The sequence below is a fragment of the Protomyctophum bolini genome (genome assembly GCF_963924005.1).
Source record: "Protomyctophum bolini genome assembly, chromosome: 8".
NCBI lineage: Eukaryota > Metazoa > Chordata > Actinopteri > Myctophiformes > Myctophidae > Protomyctophum > Protomyctophum bolini.
The window spans coordinates 24,689,177-24,714,869 of NC_137869.1; the positions used below are offsets into that span (position 1 = coordinate 24,689,177).

The 25,693-nt window shown below is 46.2% G+C and overlaps 1 protein-coding gene across 4 annotated transcripts in view; it reads left to right on the forward strand.

The window, feature by feature from the left end:
• Positions 1 to 25,693, forward strand: part of ptprsa (protein tyrosine phosphatase receptor type Sa) — a 254,365-nt gene that overhangs the window by 175,486 nt on the left and 53,186 nt on the right. For all 4 annotated transcript variants that reach the window (XM_080770974.1, XM_080770973.1, XM_080770972.1 and 1 more), the window contains exons 14-20: positions 7,424 to 8,017; positions 9,109 to 9,203; positions 11,325 to 11,578; positions 12,977 to 13,064; positions 15,582 to 15,794; positions 16,765 to 16,931; positions 21,414 to 21,529. In XM_080770974.1, coding sequence (XP_080627100.1) covers positions 7,424 to 8,017; positions 9,109 to 9,203; positions 11,325 to 11,578; positions 12,977 to 13,064; positions 15,582 to 15,794; positions 16,765 to 16,931; positions 21,414 to 21,529 — 1,527 coding nt within the window. The remainder of the gene's footprint in view (positions 1 to 7,423; positions 8,018 to 9,108; positions 9,204 to 11,324; positions 11,579 to 12,976; positions 13,065 to 15,581; positions 15,795 to 16,764; positions 16,932 to 21,413; positions 21,530 to 25,693) is intronic.

Genomic DNA, 25,693 nt, shown 5'->3' on the forward strand with positions numbered 1-25,693 from the left:
TTCCTTTTTCGTGGGAGAATTTCTCTGGCAAACTTTGACAGCTCCCCGCTGGGATCTGGAGAGGGCAGAGTGTCTGTTGCTTGTTCCCGGCACACTTTAGTCTTTGTCCATTTTAGTCTCCGTGGTAACCACGGGAGAGGTGTGTGTGTGTGTGTGTGTGTGTGTGTGTGTGTGTGTGTGTGTGTGTGCGCGCGCGTGCGCGTGCGTGTCTGTGAGAGAGAGAGAGAGAGAGAGACACCTTGAGTTTGAGTTGATCCTAAGGGACTTGGTGACCCAGACCTGAGTCACACAGATTACCAGGAGAGAAAACCGAGGAGAATACTAGAGGTGGGAGAAGCTGTACCACAATATTAAATAAAATACTATGTTAGAAGTAAAAGGCCTGCATTCAGTGATTCTCAACACGACGCTGGTGGGCCGCAAGGGCATTGCATTAATGTGAAAACATTAATACATCCCCCGCCAATAAAGGTAATCTATGTTAATTGATTAGTCTGGCCGACCGCCAATACATGTCAATTACGTTAATTCAGTTTTAGACATGTTTTGAAACTTTTGATCCGATCTAGTGGAAAGGCTACTCACATTAGCTTCGGATGGCTATCTATTGTTACCCATAACACTGAGCTGTGCCATCTTTCAGTCTCTTTTATCTCCAATTCCCCCCGTGTCCCCGCAGTGTTTTGGATCTTCAAAATATGGGTTGAATGGGGGAAATCCTGCAGGAATATATAGTAACCATTCTTTAATTAATCGTGGCGGTCTGTGTTAAGATTTGAATTGATTTGATTTGAATAATAATATTGCACGAATCGTTGTGAAGCCTGACTAAAATAATGATATCTTTGACACAGAAAAATTGTCCTCACAAAGTCTTATTTCTCAAATTCTCAAACAATGCTTCACTGGGGACATTTTGCCCTCACAAGTAGTACTAATACAAGTACACTACGCACACACACACACACACACACACACGCCCACACACACACGCGCGCACACACACGCATCCATCATCCACTCATGCAAACAACACGCACCTGGGGGCACATATACACCACCACCATGTGCCCCCTATACTGTGACAGATGTAACAGAGGATCAGGGCTGTCAGATCAGCGTGCTGACTGATGTGCCAGTCTCACTCTCTCCAGCTGTCTCTCAATGCGGGGCAAGCCTTTCCTTTTCTGTTACTGAAGTGTGGGAAAATGACTTTTGCCGTGGGCCCTAGGATGAATGAAGGACGAGGGGGGAATTCAGAGACGAAACAAGGACAGGGAAGAGCGGAAAGGAGAACAAAAAGTGTGTGTGGCGTGGCAGGGAAGCTGTGCTATATAGGCACGGCTTGGGTGCGGCAAGTGGTGTGGGAAGTACTGGCAGCTGATGGTAGGTGTGGCGCTCCACCTCAGCGGTCCCCCAGGGGTCTAGCGCATTGTAACGGGTACAGACTTACCGGCTGATACTGACAATAAGCCACTCTCAGGACCTTCTTCTATACCAGCGTCCGCCACCTCAGAGTCTACAGGTTGGAATCCACATGGTTCATCCGTCTGTGAACTGTGATTCTCAAACTGTCTGGTCGCCATGGTGTGACTTGTGCTGTGATGATTTTCAACTGCCGACAGGTTTTAAAACTGTGTTAGCAGACCGTTATATAATTATAATAATAATGATAGAATAATTACTGCGGATAATTGTGTGTGTGAAATCACACGCAAGGCTAGTAATCCCTATGCTAGACCGTTTTGTGAAAGAAAGCTCTCCTTGGAGAATTTCCAACCCATGATGTCTTGCCAAATCGAGACTATAGCTCCACTTCCTCCCGTTCTTTTTCTTTTTCGTTTAGTTTTCCGGACGTATTTCAGCAGATGTAGCTTGTAGTTTTGTGGCACAATGTGACAGGTAGACTCAAGTCATCTCGCACAGCCTGACAAGGTGGATCATCGCGATTATTTAGCCTTTTGCACGTCACAGTGTGACAGGTAATGATGGTATAAAACAGTGCTGCGTACAATCACCTTAACGTGTCCTTCATTACGTCACAGTGTGACAGGTAATGATGGTATAAGACAGTGCTGCGTACAATCACCTTAACGTGTTCCTTCATTACGTGGAGAAGTTTGATGACTAAAAGGAGCTCTTCACCCATTTTCAGCCATATCTTTGTATAAGTGGTCCTAATGCTCAGTATAAGATTCCAAACTATTACTAGTCTATATACCAGTAAGACGCGCAAACGCGGGGAAGCGAACGCAGCTGAGACCCTGCAGATCATGTCTGTCTGTCTGTCTGTCTGTCTGTGTGTCTGTCTGTCCCGCTGTTACTGTATATGTGGACATGGCCCCTTTTGTGCCCATATATGGAGCTGAGTGGACCTGGCCCCTTTTGTGCCCATATATGGAGCTGAGTGGACCTGGGCCCCTTTTGTGCCATATTTGGATAGCGGGACAGACACAAGGGACACACGGGACACACGGACACACAGACAGTCAGACAGACATGATCTGCTAGGTCTCATAGTAAGTGCTCACTGCATTCGCAATCACTGCGTTCGCAACTACAGCCTTTCTCACTGCTGGAAAGTTAACTCGCTGAATGAAATTGTAATTGCATCAATTAAAAACAAATTTAAGTGTGAAATTGTAATGTTTGAAAACTTTGAATAAGGTTTCTGAACTTTCCACAGCCCAGCCCAGAGACCCAGAGCAAGTTAGATAGAAATGGTGCCACCTTCATTGCAATCTACTCTTCCCGTTCTCCCCAGTTTCCTTGTTGTCAAACCCACGACTCAATTTTAGAAAACATTTTAATCTGCTACAAATCAGTGGTCTTTTGGATCTGGCTTTTAAGGCATGCCACTCGGTGAGCTTGTAGATCTGCTATTTTTTCAATAGCTAAAGAAGCATAACATAATGCTAACACCAAAAGGGGTTCCCGCCCAGAATGGGTTAATACATGCAACAGGAAGTCATCACCAATGATGGACCTTTCACACTCACTATTTGTCCGCACCTACACCTCAACTGTGGTGCCCATTACTCTCTCTCTCTCTCTCTCTCTCTCTCTCTCTCTCTCCCTCTCTCTCTCTCTCTCTCTCTCTCTCTCCCTCTCTGTATCTCTCTCTCTCTCTCTCTCTCTCTCTCTCTCTCTCTCTCTCTCTCTCTGTATCTCTGTCTCTACTCTCTCTCTCTCTCTCTCTCTCTGTCTCTGTCTCTCTCTCTCTCTCCCTCTCTGTATCTCTGTCTCTCTCTCTCTCTCTCTCTCTCTCTCATCTCTCTCTCTCTCTCTCTCTCTGTCTCTCTCTCTCTCTCTCTCTCTCTCTCTCTCTCTCTCTCTCTCTCTCTCTCTCTCTCGCCTTCCTCCAGTTGATGACATGCTGGCTAAATGAAACATTTGCTTTATTTTATTGCCAACACTCCCTAAATGAGTCTTGTGAATTTTGTAGTGCACTCGACTGCACGCCCCTCACTCTGCCAGGCACGCACGCACGCACACACAGCATGCGCACATCGCACGACGCACACGCACACTGTCTCACAGGTAGTGTGAGCTGACTGAAGCAGAATAGAGTGAGGGAACGAAATGAAGATGAGAAAAGGAATTGCTTTATCAAGATCTTTGCTGTCAAAAAACCGCCCTCCAGTTGGCCTGGACTAAATTTCATTATAGGACAAATTACGTGCGTGTGCGTGTGTGTGTGTGTGTGTGTGTGGTGTGTGTGTGTGTGTGTGTGCAGCATGCTATACAGTACTTATGTGTACAGAGAGGCCGTTTCAATTATGTTTGCCTCTACTGTTGGCCCTCACCACGCACGCACGGCGCACACACACACGCGCACACTCGCACAAACCACACAAAATGTGGCAGGTGGTGAATTAATAAAGATGTACGTCTCCAGTCTGTGCATTTTCACCCTTGGACACAATCCAAAGGAGTCCAATGTGCACACAAAGTGTGTGTGTGTGTGTGTGTGGTGTGTGTGTGTGTGTGTGTGTGTGTGTGTGTGGTGTGTGTGTGTGTGTGTGTGTGTGTGTGTGCGTGTGCGTGTGCGTGTGTGTCTGCTGCTAATAGTGTGCTGTGATGGGAAACGTGCCTCAAGACCACCTGGGTGGATTGGACCAGAGTCCAAGTTGTGTAACCGATAGAGAGAACCGAAATTGAATTATTGTAATGGGTATCCGGTACCCAAGCACGTTCGGTTCGGTACATACTTGGTCCCGAGGTTCGGACTCCCCTAGTCACAACAGAACGAGTCAAATAGAATAGACCAGTGCTTCGCCACCATATTTTTTTAATTTAGTTTTTTAAAACAACTGTCGATCCACAAGCTCACAACGTGTCACATTGCGACACATTGTGAGCTTGCGACTCGTCTATTTTTAATAGCCAAAGTACGACATGGAAAGTGGTTAGACCCCCATGGTGGGGTCTGGAGGCCCACAGACCTCACTTTGTAAGCACTGGACTAGAAGACAGTACAGAAACAAAGAGAATATACAGAGAGTAGAATGGAATCACAAGAACAGAATGAAATAATACAATAAGATGGAGTAGGAGGAGAGAGGGAAGGAGGAAGAGGAGATAGGGAAGGAGGGACGGAGGGAAGAGGCAGAGAATAGTTGGAGAGAAAGAAGAGCGACAGAGAGATAGAAGGAAAGGAGAGAGAGAGGGGGGACAGTGAAAGAGGAGGGGAGAGAGAGAGAGAAGGGTGGGGAGAGTGAGAGAGAGAGGGGGGGGAGAGAGAGAAGGGGGGAGAGTGAGAGAGGGGGGAGAGAGAGAGAAAGAGAGAGAGAGGGGGAGAGAGTGAGAGAGAGAGGGGGGGAGAGAGTGAGAGAGAGAGGGGGAGAGAGAGAAATGAGAGAGAGAGGGGGGAGAGAGTGAGAGAGAGAGAGGGGGGGAGAGAGTGAGAGAGAGGGGGGGGGGAGAGTGTGAGAGAGAGAGGGGGGAGGACAGAGGGGGGATGGAGAGAACACAGGGCGAGGTAATGGCGGCATCACACGGCGCACACACACACAGGCAGTGACACACACACAGTGACACACACAGTGACAGATTGCTCGCTGTCCCCTGTCACTTTCATCACTCCTCATTTTCTGTAGACCTCTCAACCTCCTTCTCTGCCCCCTTCATCCTCTCCCCTCTCTCATCACCCCCCCCCCCCCCCCCCAGCACCAATCTCCAGGCTCACAAACCCACTACCCAACATGAAATGCAGGACCCAAATTGAATATACACACACACACCCACACACCCACACACCCACACACACACCCACACACACACACACACACACACACACACACACACACCGTCTCCCAACAATCCTCCACCACCCCATCCGCCCACACCACACTCTACAGAGAGAAGGCCATTAGCAAACGGAAATGAAGAATGCAAGCACAGGAATTGGAGGAATGGAAGTGTGTGTGTGTGTGTGTGTGTGTGTGTGTGTGTGTGTGTGTGTGTGTGTGTGTGTGTGTGTGTGTGTGTGTGTGTGTGTGTGTGTGTGTGTGTGTGTGTGTGTGTGTGTGAGAGATCATTATGGATACTGTATGAGACAGCTTTGCATATTTTAGTTAATGAATGCAGACTAGGCATGCACGCGAGCACGCAAGCAAGTACGCACACACACACACAACACACACACACACACACACACACACACACACAAACACACACACACACAGAGGGCGTGGTGGCTCCAGTCTTAGGCTTCACTCACACCTGCACAACAGATTGATGTATAGCTGATGCATGAGACGTATTGACTGATGCAAGCTCGCAATGCATTTCCACTTTACACACAGCCGAAAGTCGTACAACACATGCTAGATGTGTAAGTGTGAGTGAAGCCTTAAGCTTAGTTTCTCCAGACTGGGATTGGACTGGGCAGCAGTCCAGACTCATGTCTGGTCAGCCAGGAGGGTTTAGGATGATGTGATGCTGGACACACACACACACACACCACTGTGCCACCCGACCGCCAGAAACACCACTGTTGGTGTGCATTCAAATTTAGACGAGTGAGTTTTTGATAGGCATCGCTCCCTCCGTGCCGAGAGATGCCACATTTCGGAGCGATTCAGCTCCATTTCCCTCGTCCCTCCTCGTAAAGGCAGTGGCTTGAGAGGAATGAATCCCTCCTCTGAACCGGAGCACGCCCACCGCCACCTCCATCACAATGACAAGGCCCTTAAACGGAGAGTTAGAGCCAGAACGTGCTGTCATCTTCAAAACTGGGCCACTCTGAAGAATGGAGCCGGATAAAAAAACCATTGCTCATCTATTTTACACAGAGAGTGCATGCCTAGAGAGAAGCACTACTTTTGCTTCGGCTCAAAGTTTTCGAGCTGCTTTGAGCTGCTGAAATATTAAGCTCTGCGCTGGTCGGAAAACTCGAAGCTCCGGGATTTAAACTTTTAAAATAAGTGCCCTATCTAGAGTGTCACACAGAAGTGGCAAGAAATAGCAAGGCTCGCCATGTGTACAGATCTGCTACTTTTGCTATTTCTGAAAGTTATAGTTTTAAGTGAAAGTGGTTAAATGATGTATTAACAGGAACGTGACTAAATCATAACTAGTCTAGACTAGTCTAGACATAATGTTTTCCACCCGGCAGCAACGCTACATTGTGAAGTGTTGTTATGCTGATGCATAATGTTGTTTTGTTGTAATGTTGTTTTCAATTAATTAATCTATAACCGGGTGCTCTTGGCCGTCAACAGAGCGCTCATGTTTTCCCACAATAAATCCTGTATCTGCCTTTATTGTTATTACTTAGCGATATCCGTGTTACCAGTGTTGTTTTTTGCAGCAAATGTTGATTTTAGTTTTAGTCATAGTCTCTTGAATGGCTTTCATTTAGTTTTAGTGACATTTTAGTCACCCGTAATGTTTTGGTGTTAGTCTAGTTTCAGTCGACTAAATATCATAAGATTTTAGTCGACTAAATCTACAGTTTGTTCTACACCAAATGTTTTTTGGTGGGTGTCGATGCCGTCGTAATGGCTGTTTTTACACTTGCTGAATATAGCAGATGTACAAGCTCACAACGCGTCGCGCTGAGACTTGTAGATCTGCTATTTTCAGCATGCAACCAAATGTAAAAAAATCTCTTGTCCACTAGTTTTTATTTGTTGACGAAATTGTCAGTATATTTAGTCATAGTTTTAGTCATCATGGCTCAGTTTTTATTTCGTTTTTATGTAGTTTTTGTCAGTGGAAAAAAAGGCAGTCGACGGACATTTTTCGTCATAGTATTAGTCGACGAAAACAACACTGCGTGCTACAGGACATGTGCCAAAGAAAAATAAGCAGGGCCTTTGTGTCTGTTGTTGACGTTGTGTCTGTTGTCCCCGCCACAGTGCCCGGACCTCCTTACCTGTGTCTGTTGTTGACGTTGTGTCTGTTGTCCCCTCCACAGTGCCCGGACCTCCCTACCTGTCGGTGGCTCAGGACTCGGAGACGTCGGCGGTGGTCCGGTGGGACCCTCCGGAGCTGGCCCCCGGCGTGGACCTGCAGGGCTACCGGCTCCAGTTTGGCCGCCGGGACGTGTTCCCGCCGGCCACGCTGGAGTTCGCCACGCACGAGCGCCACTACGCGGTGGACAACGTCCACAGCGGCGCCACCTACGTCTTCCGGATCTCCGCCAAGAGCCGGGGGGGCTTCGGGGACGAGGCCACGGTGGAGCTCCGCGTGCCCGAGAACACGCCGGGGGGCTACCCGCAGATGAGCGAGGGCTCCAACGTCACCTGCTGCTCGGTGCAGCTGTCCTGGGCGCCACCGGTGCTGGCGGAGCGCAACGGGGCCATCACGGAGTACACGCTGGCGTACAAGGAGGCGAGCGGCGGGGGGTCGCCGCGGGAACTCAGCCTGCCCCCCGGCCTGTCCAGCTACGTGCTCAACAGCCTCAAGCCCGACTCGGCGTACGACGTGAAAATACGCGCGCACACCAGTGTAGGTCCAGGTCCCTACAGCCCGCCGATCCAATATCGGACGGTGACCTTTGATCCGACAGGTAGGGCTTGCCTGTTTCTCTCCTCAACCTGGGGCGGGGGTGGGGAGTGGTGGTGTTGATGGAAATAACCCCCCTGAAAAAAATTATAATCAACGATAGAATAATCCACAGCACGAAAAAATGAAAGCCGCCCTCCACCCTCCTCCAAGCACCTTCACTTGTCCACAAGAGAATGAAAAAAAAAGAGATGTATTACAATGTTTGCGGGGGGAAACTCACTTCACTAACCCAAACAAGGTAACCCAGTCAGTAAGTCACAGTCAGTCAGTCAGTTTGAAAAGAGAGGAGGAGCCCCAGAGTTCAAGGTAAGTGGTTGGTCAGACACTCCTGTCAGTCGTCCTTGCAGCCCGTTTTTTGCTGAGCACACACGCACACTGCCAATGTCACAATCTCACATCCCCAGTTTTACAAACCAGAGGTATAGGACCGACCGACCGGCCAAGAGCACGGATCCTTAGAGTATCCTAGCAGAACAGAGAGAGAGCAGATGTCGCTTCTGGAGTTTATTTATTTATTTATTTTTGTATTATTTATTTTGTTCGAGAAGTCGTTCCCACCTTAACTCCCCTTTCCTCCCACCCCTCCCCTCCCCCACCTCGTCCGTTGACGGGGAAAGTTTGTGGCATGGCATCTCCCTCCCCTCCCTCCGCCCCCACCCTCCCCCCCCCCGAGAAGCGCCCGCTCAAAGGGGCTGTCCGCATGCTGTGTTTGGGTCTGTCTCTGTGCCCGCCTGGCAGTAGCGCGTTGGCAGTGCCGACCCCAGACACAGGGAGGCTCCACCTCCTCTGTGGTCCAGATGTTGGTTGGCACTGAGACGGGCGTCGGCACTGCCATCGTCCACTAGTCGGCGTGAGTCCCGTTTGTGCCACGTGGCCATTTGTCGTTCCATGAGTCTTCCGTGCTGTGTGTCTTAACCAATGGCGTTGCCCGTTCTCACTGCCTATCACAGCTCACCGCTCGCTCACGTTTGATTCCAGAGGAACGTTGCAGGAACTGCTCACGCTCTTTTAAAGACCTCTCTTCTTTTTCTTCTTCTCTTCGTCTGTCCGTCTCTTCTGCTCGCTAACGGAAAACTCTTTGTACCAAAACAGACGTTCCAAAGAATTTCACAGTCAAGTGGGCGACGAAGACCGCGGTGGCACTGGCGTGGAAGTTTACCGACAGCAGATCTCCCTACAAATGCACGGTGAGTGCTGCTGAAACGCACACGCACACTCACACACACACACACACACACACACACACACACACACACACACACACACACACACTAAAGGTCGCATTCCATCTCCGTCAGAGATTTACTAACTTAGTGAAAGTATTGATACTGCAATATAGAAATACTCTGTTGTGTTATTTGTGTACATCTGTTTCAGAGCACAACCAAAGAATGACTTGTCTTTTAGTCTACTGGATCTCATCTCCATTAGTTCCTCCCTAACATTTTAGTCAGGTTCTTATTTGTTGAAGCAATTGTCAATATATTTAGTCTTAGTTTTAGTCACCATAGCTTAGTTTTTATTTCGTTTTTGTCAGTGAAAAAAGGTAGTCGTCGAATAAATGTCGTCATAGTTTTAATCGACGGAATACTGCTAGGGTAGTAATAAGTCTATTGCTCTTGGGTCTCCATGTGGAGGAGCTGGGAGTAGAGTTGGACCCCATCGCCTCAGGTGATTTAGAAGAGGAGCTGGGAGTAGAGTTGGACCCCATCGCCTCAGGTGATTTAGAGGAGCTGGGAGTAGAGTTGGACCCCATCGCCTCAGGTGATTTAGAGGAGCTGGGAGTAGAGTTGGACCCCATCGCCTCAGGTGATTTAGAGGAGCTGGGAGTAGAGTTGGACCCCATCGCCTCAGGTGATTTAGAAGAGGAGCTGGGAGTAGAGTTGGACCCCATCGCCTCAGGTGATTTAGAAGCCAACAATGTGATGCGATAGATCACGTTTTCAGCTTGTAAAAAAAAGAACGTCAAAAACGTCGGTCAGCTTCTCTCACTGAGAATTCAATCGATATTTTACAACAATAGATGTTCTGTATATAATATAGAAAACACACACGTCCTTGTCCACCTTTTAACTTAATCTGTCATGCGACCTCTCATTTCCACCCACTCATTCATCCATGTATCCATCCATCCATCTATCCATCTATTTTGCCATCCATCTAAAAGTCACTCAACCCACGCCATTTACCATCTACAAAGCCATCTGTCCGTGAAATGGATCATCGCGGTAGGCAGGCAGGCAGGCAGGCAGGCAGGCAGGCAGGAAAGTCATACAGCCTCCCATCACATACTCTACGGCCATGATCCTAAGTAACGTTCTAGTCTCCGTGGCCCGTCTGTTTAGCATCAGCTCAACGTGCTCTCTCTCTACCGTAACTGCCACATTGACAGCTCTTCAGTGATCAGACTCCCTCCACCAACCCTTCATTCCCTACATAGCATTCATGCCTTCTTCACTATGTCAGCGTGTCATTCAGAGCGGGTTCACATGGAGTCTGTCATGTTATTTTACTGTCCGTGTATTATGTAGGCTCTAGCCCCCCTATGAGGTGTCTATTATCATGTCAATGTTAATACATCTTTATATTTCTCTAGGCTGTGCTTCCGGGAGGGTCGGGTTGTGATATCAGAGTGCGTGGCATGCCTGTGCGGATCTGTTCGTGTTTGTGTCAAGGGAGACGATATTAAAATACAAATAACAGTGCCATCACCGTGATGAATGCTTTTCATCTTGACAAGAGCAATAATAAAACATAATCTTATTTAGAATGCACTTTACATGTGTTACAGAGTAAAACATTTGCATAATGTTCATAGTAATAATAATAATAGGTCAGATTTATGTAGCACTTTTCTAATTACCCAAAATTGCTTTTCATGAAGAAAAGGAAGGAACCAAGAAGAAGAAAAAAGCAAACATAAAATTGATATAGAAACATGAGGTATTTCATTTCATTTATGTCATGATTTAAAAGACATTTTTTAAATTTTGATGTCGGGCCTAAATAGGTTTTTAACCCATTTTGGGCGCGAACCCCGTTTGGTGTTAGCTTTATGTTATGCTTTAGCTATTGAAAAATATCAGATCTACAAGCTGACCTACAAGCTACGAGCTTGTACTGTAGGTGAAGAACAACTGACATAGAAACATAGCTTTTTCAGAAAACTAGAATCTGATCTCAGGTCAGAATGGGTTAAGCAAGGAATGTGAGTACCTACACCCACCACTGGTCGTACCCAGCTCAGAACTAACATGAATCCACCTCCCTCCGTCCGTCCGTCCGTCCGTCTGTCCGTCTCTCAACAGATCGAGTACAACCGTCAGAAGATGGACGTGGACGCGCGGCAGACCAAGGTGCTGGTCACCGGCCTGCGGGCCAACAGCAGCTACGAGTTCCGCGTGGCGTGCCAGGAGAGCGCGGACGGGGGGCCGCGGCACCGCGTGCACGCCAGGACGGCACCCTTCCTCCTGGCCAGGAAGCCCAAGCTGGACGTGTTCGGCGACCCCGAGACCTTGCTCACCATGACCTTCCCTCCCGTCGTCGACATGAAGGACGTAAAGTGAGTCATTTGGTTGCAGCGGTTTCCTAATCTGAGTTCCCATAAGTTTTATGTGCATACCATGAAAATAGTCCGAAGGGAATCCAATTCCAAATTGAATTGTAGTAGGCCACCACCGCTCAAGGAGCAATTGTTTCCCTTCCGTCTTATTTAGATGTAGCGCCCACTCCATGTGGAACCCGCCCCTGTCTTTTGATTCGCATTTCATTTGAAACGCAACGCACTGGGCCACGCCCCTGCTGCACAGGATCTGAGGCCAATTTTCCTAGACTAGCGGTTTCCTAACTTTTTCAGTTCTGGACTCGAAAGAGACATTAGACGTTCGCCCGCGGGACCTTGCAGACCTGGAGACCTGGAGATCAGCTATTTTTTACTTTATTTAAAAGTGTAAAATTATTAAATAATGTCAATGCTGTCTTTGTATATTAGATGTATTTGTCATATTATTTGCCCTGTGCAATGTTTGATTATGAAGCCTAAATCCAAGGCAAACGGAAATAGTAATTTGTATTCATATTCTCCAGTTTTGCTCCAGCGACAGAAACACAATGGAATCGCTGAATCGCAATTATGCGTTTGACAATTGATCGGCAACTTAAATCTCGTAAACGCAACAACGCCTACATCTCATCTCACACACAGAATGCAGCTTTACAAGTGGTGCACGAGCAGTAGTATACTATGTCTGGAACTCATTCAACAGCTACTTCATTATACTCATGGGGAAATTAGCTCTTGGACGCAGCACTGCAACGCAACACAATGGAACAAGCCAAACACACAGTAATATAATATAACACGCACAGAATGCCGCAGTACGACTCGCTACAATTACTGAGCTCTCAAGGGTCTGACACAGTCTATTGTTGTACGTAATGAAAGTCAGGGTTAGCGGGTTATTGTTACGGAAATAGCATTCTAAGGCTTTTCTGATTTGCTAGCTATAGACTGCACTGCGGATCGAGGTGGGCATCGTGATAGAACAAGTGGCGCTTGTTGTGTGAGAGCACCAGCCATCACGATATCCTCACGAGACACAATATCATTCTCAACCTGGCTGGTTGAACTATACCTGGAATATATTGGAATATATATATGCATTAATTGTATTGATGTGTGTATCATGTTTAGCATGTGGAATAGATTTTTTTTTTCTTTTTTTACTATATAACGTTTGGGCATGTAGAACAGCTATTTATATATTTTTTTATTATTAGGCTAGGCCTATATATATTTTTTTTTTAAATTACAGACAAGATGGACAATTTGTTTGACCAAAAGCCTATGCAAAAAAACAGGGACGTTAGGTTGAAAGTGTTTAACAGATTCATACTGTATTCTTATTATTTTTTATTTTTTTTGCTACTATTCATGACTTTTCATATGTCTTTATTTCAGGAACTGGTATGTGGTTGTGGTTCCACTGAAGAGGACGGTGACGAGCGTCAAGAACCTGAAGAGCCCAGACGAGATGGACATGGACGAGGTAAGATCTATTATGTTATAGCTTTAGCCATTGAAAAATAGCAGATCTACAAGCTATACGGTCGTGAAAATGTGGCGCAAATCTTTGAATATATATTCTTTCAGAACGTTTTTAACTCAAATCTTTGATTCTGGGGGGGTCCTTGGAAACAACATAATATTTTCAGATGGGGGTCGGTGGCCAAATGACATATAATTCTGGGGGACCTTGACATATAGTTTGACAACCACTGATATAGAAACATAAGTATTTCAGAATACTGTCATGATTTAGAAGACATTTTAAAAATTTCGACGTCAGGTCTAAATGGGTTAAAGGGACACTTCACCCCTTTTGCAACCAGATCTTATTTTAATGTTTGGGAGACAAGAAACACTTTCCTGGGTTTTTTTATGTGTGTAATATATGTGTTTTAGATATTTTAGTAGTAAGTGTCCATGATGTCATGGATACTGGGCTCACTTACTTCCCGGACTACATGTTGTCTTGGTAGGACAGCCGTCCCCCTATCCACAAGGAGGAGCAGTGCACCAAAGCATTATGGGAATTGTAGTCCAAGAAGGAAGTGAGCCCAGTGTCCTGGACATCATGGACACTTTGAAATACTAAAATATCTAAAAACACATATTACCCAAACGTCTCCCAAATGCCATTAAAATAAGAGGGGGCAAAAGGGGTGAAGTATCCCTATTTTTATGCTAAAACTTGTGTACTTTCAGTAAAATTTAATATAGTATTTATTTATGTTTTGCTTGTAACAGAATATTTCTACATTGATGTATTGATACATTAAAAGCGGGAAAGCATCTGTGTGATTTGAGACCTTAGCGTTGGCTGTTCAAAAACATCAGACATACAAGATTACAGCACGTCACTTCGTGCCGCCCTGCAAGCTGTTTTTGAACATTTTCTAAAAACCGGGAGAGTGCTAGTCTGCTAGAGCCACTGATATAGAAGTAATTTGTAGAACCCGCCTCAGGTCTTTTAAGTGAGGCATTCTGGGTACTTTTCTTCCCCCAGTGCACACACACACACACACACACACACACACACACACACACACACACACACACACACACCAGAGCGCACACACACACACACACACACACACACACACACACATACACCAGAGCACACAAATCCATACGCTCTGTGCAGATCTGGTTGGTTATGCTAATTGGCATGTAATGGAAAGAATTACATTGTAAGTCGTACACTTCCCAGAGCTCCTCCAAGGTCACCTTGAGGAGCTGCTCAGTGCCCAGCATCCCTATTGGATTTGGGATTACACACACACACACACACACACACACATGCTCACTTCAATCCACTCTGTGTGTGTGTGTGTGTGTGTGTGTGTGTGTGTGTGTGTGTGTGTGTGTGTGAGTGTGTGTGTGTGTGTGTGTGTGTGTGTGTGCGTGTGCCTGTGCGTGCACTTGTATCACTATAGCCTACGTGTGCCAAATGTCCCCATGCACAAGTGTAGCAGAATTTGAGAAACAGGCATTATGAGGACTGTTTCCCTGTAAGAGCAATAGTTATTTCATGGAGAGAGAAAAGGGGGTGTGGGTTAGGGAAATTAGGTAAAGATTTCAATTTGGGTTTAGGATTAGGCATTATGAGATGCAGAACTCTAATGTGGAGATATGCCTGGTTTATACTTAGTTGCAGTGGCAGACCTTATGAGCTTGTAGATCGGCTACTTTCTGCTTTTATGGTCAGGGGTAAAAACAACTGAAAGAATGAAAAACAAAATGACATTTATAAAATCAGCAACGTAAAATGTTGATGTCCCCATAAGTATAGTAATACAAACGTATAAGCATGCGCGTGTGTCTGTGGGTGGGTGTGCAGTAGTAAGACGGTTGTCTGGACTGTGGGAGCCCTTCGCCAGGCATTCAGCCTCTTGGGGTCCTTTGTAGTTCATAGTGAGAGGAGCAGGCTTATCAGTGGTGACTGGGGGCTTACAGTATTATTTAAATGTTCTGCGGTGTCCTCCAGGGCACAGGGAGAGTTGAAAGTTGAAGTTGGGTGCCAGGGCTGTCTCTACCGGTTTGTTTTGGATGGACGTGCATTACTCTAGTCTGGACTCTCTGCCCATTTGGCATGTACCGTATTTATGTGCAGAATCAGAATTAACAAAGTGAAACGATAGAGATGTTTAAGACATACATTTGTTTAAATTTGTAAATAATTATGTACGATTTATAACAAAGAACGGCACATAAAAAATGTTATAAACATTGTTATAAGATGTCACGCATGATTATAAACATTCATAACGACATTTGTAACGCCCGGCTTTCAAACCCAGGTCTCTCGCGTGGAAAGCCAACATCTTAACCGCTAGACTAAAAGGAATTCCCTATAGACAGTGGGAGACGTCTTTGGCGGTGTAGGACAAAAAATCCCCAAAAGACGTCACGGACAACTTTGGCAGGGAATGAAAGGTGTTCTAACCTGGTACTCCCATCCATTCTCTCTCTCTCTCTCTCTCTCTCTCTCTCTCTCTATCAGCTGTTGAAGGAGGTGGCCCCCAAGCGGCGCTCCCGCCGCCAGCTGGCCCAGCTGGACCAGAAGAAGCCGTTCATCACGGCGTGCTTCAGGCAGCTGCCGGTCAGCTTCGTGGTGGGGACGGACCACCGGCACAGCGTCTGCCAGAACACGCCTCTGGAGGCGGGCCAGGAGTACGTCTTCTTCCTGCTGGCCGAGCTCAACGCCACGGCCGGGGTGAGTAGACGCAGGGAGGGACGGAGAGACAAAAACTAAATCATGATGAAAAAGACTAAACATGTCAATTTCGTCAACAAATAAGAGAAGTGGCTTATTGTCGATATCAGCCGGTAACATGCGGGAGTCTATCACCGTTACAATGCATTAGACCCCTGGGAGATAGATTGCCGTTTGAATCTTCTGAAAGTGTCGCGATCCTTCACTGTGCTCTCTGTCTCTGCATCGCTGTTGTCTGGCTCAAATAAAAACGTAGCTCCCACAGGAATTAGAGTGTAACTTTGACGACCTCAGTAATCTCATTTCAATCATGGATCAACGTAACCTGTGTTTATTATTGCTGTTTTTCCAGCAAACTGCCGCATCCCTTGTCGAATATATTACCGTCCCGTCGCTTATTATAAATAATTACAGACTCAATCATAGATTTATCATATGCAGAGAGAGAGCGCAGGAAATAAACAGTTGCAGTTTTAAAAATCAAACTGCTATCTACTATTCTGAGATCGGGCTACAAATATTGATTCTCTTTTTTTGTATAATTCGAGGTGTGCATCGGCCTTCTTTAACAATAAAATGACGCAATAAAATCTGTTCCCTTCTAAAATGAGCCTGGCAGCTGTTTTTGAGCGGTGCCTAACAACTGCTCCAATGACTAGCTACGTTTGTTTGTCTGTATGTTTATCTCCGAATTGAAGCTCAGGTGAGGTAATATGAGGTGAGACATGATATTAGGAGGTCAATAAAAACCTAGCGCAATGCTCCGGTTAGCAGATCAGTGCGTTTCCTGCTAGTGAAGACCGGGTCAACTCGAGCGACGGACACATCGCCGGCTAATACTTCAGTTCAAGACCCACGTCACACGGTTCGCTTTTTCTAGTTTTATCTAGTTTTTGACCTGGCGCAGGAAAAAAAGGGCGGCCCCAAGAAACGCCTGGCTTTAAATGTGTTCTGTGTGTGTCGTGTTCAGAAAATGTTTGCGACCAGCCCGTACACGGACACGGTGATGACCCCAGAGATGGTGGTGGACCCCATGCCGGTGGAGACGGGCGGAGACGGCCTCATCTGGGTGGTGGGCCCCGTGCTGGCCGTGGTCTTCATCATCTGCATCGTCATCGCCATCCTCCTCTACAAGAAGTCAGTTGGTCTTTATTATGTTATAAATGTGGAGTTGTGTAGAGAACTTGTTTTTATTACGTGTTACTTGCGCAAGCAGAGCGAGCAAGTACTGCGATCGGCTGGGTATGTAATATGTATTTGGTTAAAATGGGTAGGGTTTAAAAAAAGGCAAGAGCTTGCTCTCGTGCACTGGCCTAAAAGTGGGTCCTTAAAAACTGCTAAAACTTCTGAAATGTATTTGGTTAAAATGGGTGGGGTTTAAAAAAAGGCAAAAGCTTGCTCTGGTGCACTGGCCTAAAAGTGGGTCCTTAAAAACTGCTAAAACGTCTGAAATGTATGTATGTAGGTGGGTATGTATGTATGTGTGTAGTATTTTAAAAGGGGGGGCTTTTTAGTAAAAAGCCCAGCCCATAAAACCTTCCTATATTTAAAACAAATCCAAAATAAGGTTACCAGTGAAGGGCAAACTGCCTATTCACTGGGGACTATGCAAGGCAGAGGCGTCCACCCCCCTGAGTCCAAGTTAGGCTAGACCGCATACCTAATATAATATGTATGTATGTATGTATGTATGTATGTATGTATTATGCATGTATGTCGGGATAATAATGGTGGTCCCTTATTGGCTGTTGATGGTGACGTAACTAAGGTACGTTTCAAGGTTGGTATAAGGCCAATAACGGGTCTAAAGGATTTAGAACAGCAGTAGTAATATACATTAGTTAGTAGCAGTACTTGCGCGCTCTGCCTGTGCACAAGTAGGCCATGCTTGTGTGCAAGGCGCAAGTTGGCGCCTCGACAGAGTTGCCAACTTGTTTTTACTGCAAAATAATAAAAGTACGGTAAGTGATTTGTTGTTGTTGGTGTCCCTGTCTCTCCAGCTGTTTAGTAAACACCATACCAAATGTATTAAATCAGGATCAGGATAGACAACTCACACAAGATACCACCAAGGGTTTGTTTTGTTCAGAGACCCCTGTCAATAAACACGTAGGGCATTACCATCACAAAATGTTCAACCTTATAATAAAATAAATACATTTTTGTTTAAACCAAACAATATCACTTACCCTACCTAAGTCACTGTCGGGTGGAAAAAACTCATATTACCGGTATGTCCAAAACTGTAACTTTTCAGGATTCAAACAATAAAAAAAATAGCTAACGTACGTACGTACTGTAGCAGATCCACAGGCTCAAAAAGCGTCAATTGGAACCACGTTTTGAGCTTTTGCATCTGCTACGTTTTATGCTTTTGTGTAGGTTGTTGATTTAAGACAAGACACAACAAGTTAAAATATGGAGTTACGGGTAAGACCGTAAGAGGTCTCTGCCCGGCAGCAACAATATACTTAGCCAATAGCCATGCACATTCAGTATAGTACAGTATAGTACTGTATCGATGGTCTCCTATACTGTCTGTGTGGAGTGAGCTTTCAGTTCATTTCACTTCACTGTATTTGTCTGTAACTAAACTTTTAACCCTAGAACACTAAACACGGGTGATTTTCACCCGGACAATTATATTTGTTGTAATGTTCATAATGTTGCTGATGTCTGAGGTGGGTAAGGTCTTTCAGTACCTTCATGATGCTCAGTGAAGGTACGTTTGTTTCCCTGGCCGGTGTTCGGGTGAATTTCACCCGTGTTTAGTGATATTATGTCATAGAGATAGTATGTTTTATGGAATATTTTACAATGGGTGAAATAACCCCGGGTTTAAACGTCGTGACAAAAAGGATGTTTAGTGTTCTAGGGTTTGTTCTGGATGTTGATGGTGAAACTCCATGGTTGTGAGCATGCTCAGACTGGTGTTTATGTGGTCTAGCATGAATTTAAAAAAGAAATGGCAAAAGTTGTTGCATGTAAAATGTGCCGTGGTGGAAAGTAACTAGGTATATGTCGCTGTTGTCGTGCAGAAACCTCTTATCTCCATTTGTTTTTACTTAGCCTACACTGACTAACTAAAAAACTAAAAAACATCACATTTAGCAAACTCAAAATGTGCCGCAAAGCACTTTGAGATTGTATATCTGCTACTTTTAGCAATTTGTTTTATTTGAATCCTGAATGAAAAGTAACAGTTTTGGACATATGAGGTTTCCACAGTTTCCACATATTGCACTGAAGTAAATAGAAACATTTTGAGGGATTTGACTTTACTACATTTTTCAATACTTTATTATTCTCTTTATTATTATGCCATTTTTCAATACTTTATACTTCTACAATTATTCTCTTCTACAATTATTATGGGCATATGTGACATCAGGGATCTCCACATTATATGGGCATAAAAGGGACGGGGACAGACAGCAATGTCCATGTATGGACCTAAAAGCGACACAGGCAAACACAGTGATCCTGCAATTCTACATTTCATTCGAATTTCTGTTCAGAAATAGCCGATCTCCGAAACATCTCCAAATAAACTAAGAAAGGAATCACATACTGTAGGAGAAGTCTTCTGAAAGTGCAGCACAACACATCACAAAGCAAACGGGAAAAAGCAGTCTCCAGTTGTAGTTTTAGTTGCAGCCGCTAGTTTTAGTTGGACTACATGTCCCAGTAGAGTTGAGTGACGGCTGTGTTAGAGGTCAGGCGTATCGCTGGGTTCTACTAGCTGGCTGCTGCTGTCAGGTGAGCTAGGCAGTGTGACCTTGCCTTACCTCTTGTCTTAGTGCTAGTCTTAGTCTTAGTAACGTCTCTCCTTGAATCTGTCTGTCTGTCTGTCTGTCTCTCTTTCTCTCTCTCTCTCCTCTTTTCCCTCCATCTCTTCCTGGTGGACAGTGTTATCCAGGCTTGTCTTTGGTCCTGACCTGCCCTTACTAACTCCCCGCCCCGCCCACCCACCCACCTGCACGCACGGACGCACACGCACACAGACAAAGACACACCACAGACACACGCACACACAAATATTGCTGCTGAAACTATCATTACTTTTCTTAGCCATTATTCTATCAATTATTATTTACATTTTTGTAAATTATTAATTTCATTATTAAAATAAATAATATACAGTATATCAACGAATTGATTAACCAAGTGTTGCTCTTTATTTTGTGAAGTTAAGCTTCAACGTTGTGGTAGATTTCTTTGAAACTGTACACATAATAATGGCATGCCTATATAATAGGGATCGATTTGAAATTGCACGTTTTATAAGATACAGTATGTAGTTCGATTGACACACACACACACACACATGTATATTATATATTGATACTCAACCTTCAACAAGAACACTCAGTTGGCCCAAAGTAATGGCCATGAACACGCATGCACACACGCACGCACGCACGCACGCACGCACGCACACACACACACACACACACACACACACACACAGTGTAGTCACACACCCCTTCTCCAAAGTCCAAATGCTGATGAGCTTTATCTTGTGTGTGAGAGCTCCGAAGCAGCCCCTGTGAATTTTAAACTGCTCTATATTGATCTGTGTCTTCTTGCCCCCCCTCCCTCCCCCCCCTTGCGGTGTGTTTTTTCCCCTCTCTCTCCCCGTCTCGTGTCTGTGTGTATTTATTTGATTCCTTCATTGCTTGCTTGTGGAAACAGCAAACCTGACAGGTAAGGCTTTAGCTGCAGCTGTTTTATTGCATTTTTCGTTTTTTTTTTCAGCAGGAGAAGAAAAATAAGCCGTCTCAGCATGAAAAACGCTTTTAATTAGTCCGACGGGTGGTTGTGGGAGGAGGTTGGGTGGAGGAGAAAGCTGGCACACACCAGATATGCCTCTTTTCGCCATAGCTGTATTTTTTATTTGTATATTATTAGTTTGTATACTTTATTTCGGATAGGATAGTGTAGTGTAGAGGGACAAGAGACCCAAGGGCAGAGGAGGGGAGGGACATGCTAGACCAAGCGGGGGGGTTGGCAACCTTTAGACATGGGTGCCAACAGTGGAGGGTGAGCGCTGGCACGCAAGACATTTAGCCAATTAAATGAAGTCCCCCCCCCCACGTCGGTATGCAAATCACATCCAGCACATCATTTTACGTTCATTCAAACCCTGGGAGTCTAGGAGATATAGGTCTAGAGTCTAGTCCTGATACCGTACGAACATATTTCAAGAGAAGATGAAGAACATAATACAGGCCGTTATGTATAGGCAATCAAAGTCTGCTGGGAATATGTTATTTTGACGTGTGGTGTCATAATAAATAAGCGTAAGGTTGATTATGGATAAAAACATGGCACTTCTTGTCGAAATGGTGGATGGCTGGCGCCTACGCTAGACAAGTAGACGATGCAGGAGTCAGATTTGAACACATGCAGGTCTTTGCGCTCACAAGAAGGAGCATAATCAGGTTCTTGTCTCGACAGTGTTGTGTTTGTGTTTCTTTTCTCTTTTCTCAAAGACATACGAGAGCCACAGTGTTGCTTACTGTGCGCGTGTGCGTTGCGTATGCTCTCGCCATTTTGTTCATGACACCGCCGTCTAACAACGTCCGTCTCGTCCTTTTCTTCTCCGTCTCTCTCCAGCCGTAAAAGAAAGGAGTCGGAGCCGCGCGCCAAGTGTCTGCTGAACAACGCAGACATCACGCCACACCACCCCACCGACCCTGTGGAGATGAGACGCATCAACTTCCAGACTCCAGGTATGACCAGGACGCACAGCGTGTGGAGAAATGTATTATATTATGTAAAACAACTAAATGCATTGACCCATAATAGCAGCGACAACAAAGGGAAATATCTAACAATAAGAGTATTTGCTGTTGTGGTTTTTTTTATTTATTTTTAAATGACACAGTGTGACCGAAAGCACGGATGACCTCTTAGACTTTAAATAGTTGAGACGAACGTCAGTACTGCAGTCATGTGGGATTTAACTGCAAGAGTAACAATGTACTGTACCTGTTATGACACACGCACGCGCACACGCACACACGCACGCACGCACACACACACACACACACACACACACACACACACACACACACACACACACACACACACACACACACACACGTGCGCGCGCGCGCCCTCAAAGCTTCTTGTTGATGTTGATTTCATACCATCCTGTATCCCTCCATATCCCTACATATGTACTTACCTATCCTGGGTAAACCCACTCCCCCTTCTGGACAACATTTAATTCTGCCAGGAGGGGTAGAATGCAAATCTGGCGAGGGGGGAGATGTTTACCCAGGCTAGTACTTACCATTAATTACGTTTAGTTTTTTTTACCATTTAACTACCAACACGGTCAAAAGTGTTCCTTTGATGAGTTAGGCTTACTCTGATGCTGCGTTCACACGGGCAGATGCAAAGATACAGTCTACCATTCATCTTCAATGGAAGCCAGCGACATGAAGATGCAAAGATTCATCCGACGTTTGTAGCTGCTGCAAAAGCTACAAAGCTACAAACAAATTGAGCTGGTTTCAACTTCAGCTACAAAGATACATCTTTGCGTCTGCCCGTGTGAAGGCATCATGAGGATGGAAGCGCTTCCATTTGTACACTCTTTTAAAATGAACATGCAAAGCAGTTTACAGTGAACCATCATCAGCAGCGTGTCAGTGTGTTTGTGTGTGGCTAGCCGAGGACATCTTTGGGTTGGGCTGTATTTTGTTTTTATTTAGTAGGTTTTTGTTCTGTTCTTGGCGGACCATTTCTTTCTGCTTTGCTTGTGTTGTGGCTACAGATCAGACAGTATTAAGACTAGATCTCCCTCAGATCCTCGTCTCATATTGTCGTTGGGCAGAAACCTCATGTTTCACACAAAAATCTCTTGTGAATTAAAGCTCAAAACGCATCGCATTGCAAAGTGCTGTGAGTTTGTACATGAGCTATTTCTGCTATTAAAAACCAAATGGGTTTTAGTGAACATAGTGACGGTTTTGGACATGCATGGTTTCCGCCATACATCACCGACTTACTCCGATTTCCACTATAGCTAAAACGCTGCTGTCACGTTTCCTTTCCTTTCCTGTTTTGCTCTGCTCTGCTCTGCTCTGCTCTGCTCTGCTCTGTTCTGTTCTGTGCTGTTCTGTCTGTCTGTCGTCCGTCCGTCCATCCGTCTTCCCTTCAACCTGCCTGTCTACCCGTCAATCAGACGAGTGAAAATGGGGAGTGCATCGGTTGGACTTCCATCGTGCATTCTCTCTCTTTCTGTCCTCGTCTCGTCTCCTTTGGGTTTCTTTTATTTTTCTTCTTCTTGCGGCATTCCAGCCCAATCCTCCCCCGCCCCCTCCCCCTCCCTCCCTCTTCCCTGGCTGTCAGTCAGTCAGCCAGGCATCTGTCAGTCTGTCCTTATCAATCTGCATTCCCCGTCACAAGCGGCTCACGTTTAGGAAAAAAAAGCGCCAGAGCCTAATCTCCTCTCCGCTGCCTGGAGAGCTGGCCGGCCGCTTCGCCTTCTGTTCCTCTCAGATCCGTGTCTCGGAAGAAAGACGACCAGGATTCCTCTTTCTTTCTTCCAACGGGAGGAGAGTGGCTTTGTAAGCAGACTGGGAACACACACACACACACACACACACACACACACACACACACGCACAAAGCCTGTCCTTATCTGTGAGAGAGGCGGTTGTAATGGTCTCCCGGCCTCTCTCGTCCTCAGCTGCCCTCCCCTCCTTGAATAATAGAAAACCTTGTTACCTCCTCTCTCTTAACACACACACACACACACACACACACACACATGCGCACACACACACACACACACACACACACACACACACACACACACACACACACACACGCACACACTACAACAGTTGAACTAATACAATTTCCGATTTCTCATGTTCATGTTAATATCGGCCGATCATTTCGGGAGGCTCATAATGTAGACTTCTCTCTACTCACAATGTCCGTTTCTCAAATTGGACGTACTTGTGGACCCATCTGACCCTCACAACTATCGCTAATATAAGTATGTTCATTCCCGGACGGACACACTCTCTCTGTCCTCCACGCCAGATGAAGCAGGGCGCTCCTCCTCCTCCTCCTCCTCCTCTTCAGATGACAGACCCTTCCTCTCCGCTCCTCCTCCTCCTCTTCCTCCTCCTCTTCAGATGACAGACCCTTCCTCTCCGCTCCTCCTCCTCCTCCTCTTCAGATGACAGACCCTTCCTCTCCGCTCCTCCTCCTCCTCCTCTTCAGATGACAGACCCTTCCTCTCCGCTCCTCCTCCTCCTCTTCCTCCTCCTCTTCAGATGACAGACCCTTCCTCTCTGCTCCTCCTCCTCCTCTTCCTCCTCCTCTTCAGATGACAGACCCTTCCTCTCCGCTCCTCCTCCTCCTCTTCCTCCTCCTCTTCAGATGACAGACCCTTCCTCTCCGCTCCTCCTCCTCCTCCTCTTCAGATGACAGACCCTTCCTCTCTGCTCCTCCTCCTCCTCCTCTTCAGATGACAGACCCTTCCTCTCCGCTCCTCCTCCTCCTCTTCCTCCTCCTCTTCAGATGACAGACCCTTCCTCTCCGCTCCTCCTCCTCCTCCTCCTCCTCCTCCTCTTCAGATGACAGACCCTTCCTCTCCGCTCCTCCTCCTCCTCTTCCTCCTCCTCTTCAGATGACAGACCCTTCCTCTCTGCTCCTCCTCCTCCTCCTCCTCCTCCTCCTCCTCCTCCTCCTCCTCCTCTTCAGATGACAACAGACCCTTCCTCTCCGCTCCTCCTCCTCCTCCTCTTCAGATGACAGACCCTTCCAGAAGGATTTCGCTGCATGGCGATGTCATTATCTCTGCAGCCCGGATGGAATTTAATTTGAGCGGACATTTTAGCCCAATTAGGCGGGGCGCTGAACATCCGCGAACATCCCCATTAGCTAATAGTGGCCATTGTTCAAACGAGCGTGTGCTTAAACCCCCCCCCCCCCCCCCTGCGAGGCATATGCCCTCACCGCGCTGTGTGCTCAGTGACCCCAGTGCTGGTAGCACAATGAAATATGCTTTAGATTAGCTAGTCTATAGGGGGAGTTATAGGCTACTGTGTGTGTGTGTGTGTGTGTGTGTGTGTGTGTGTGTGAGAGAGAGAGTGAGAGAGAGAGAGAGAGTGCAAGTTTAATTTGCGTGTAAGCTGAAATGTGTAGTTTATGTGTGCGTGCGTGCACTGTGTGTGTGTGTGTGTGTGTGTGTGTGTGTGGGAGTATGTATTTTGTCTGCGTGTGTGTGTGTGTCTGTGTGTGTGTGTGTGTGTGAGAGAGAGAGAGTGCAAGTCTAATTTGCGTGTAAGCTGAAATGTGTAGTTTATGTGTGTGTGTGTGTGTGTGTGGGTGGGAGTATGTATATTGTCTGTGTGTGTGAGTCCCTACTTTGCATTTGCATGTCCGTAGGTCAGACGACATCCTGCCAGTTATTAACCATGATTCCTGGGGGGTGCGGAGTGGCGTGTGCTCTTCATTAAGTCCATCTGAGCCTGAGGCTAACCGACCCAACTAACGAAGCTTTAGCTACACACTCTCTCTCTCTCTCTCTCTCTCTCTCTCTCTCTCTCTCTATCTCTCTCTCTCTCTCTCTCTCTCTCCCCCCCCCCCCCACCTCAAGGACCCCTGGGGTATTCTGGGAAATCTTCCCCACATTAACCACATACGGTAATCACTATAGTGTCCTAGCATTTTGTAAATATAAAACAAATGTGCTGCTCGACTATTTGATTAATCCAAAAAGTAATTGATAGAATATAGTAATCGCCACACAGACACACACGCACGCACGCACGTGCACGCAAGTGGGCGTGACAGCGATGCATCGGCAGCCTACTTCTCTGCTATCACAGGAAGCAATAATGACTATCGTATCTTCCCACACTGGT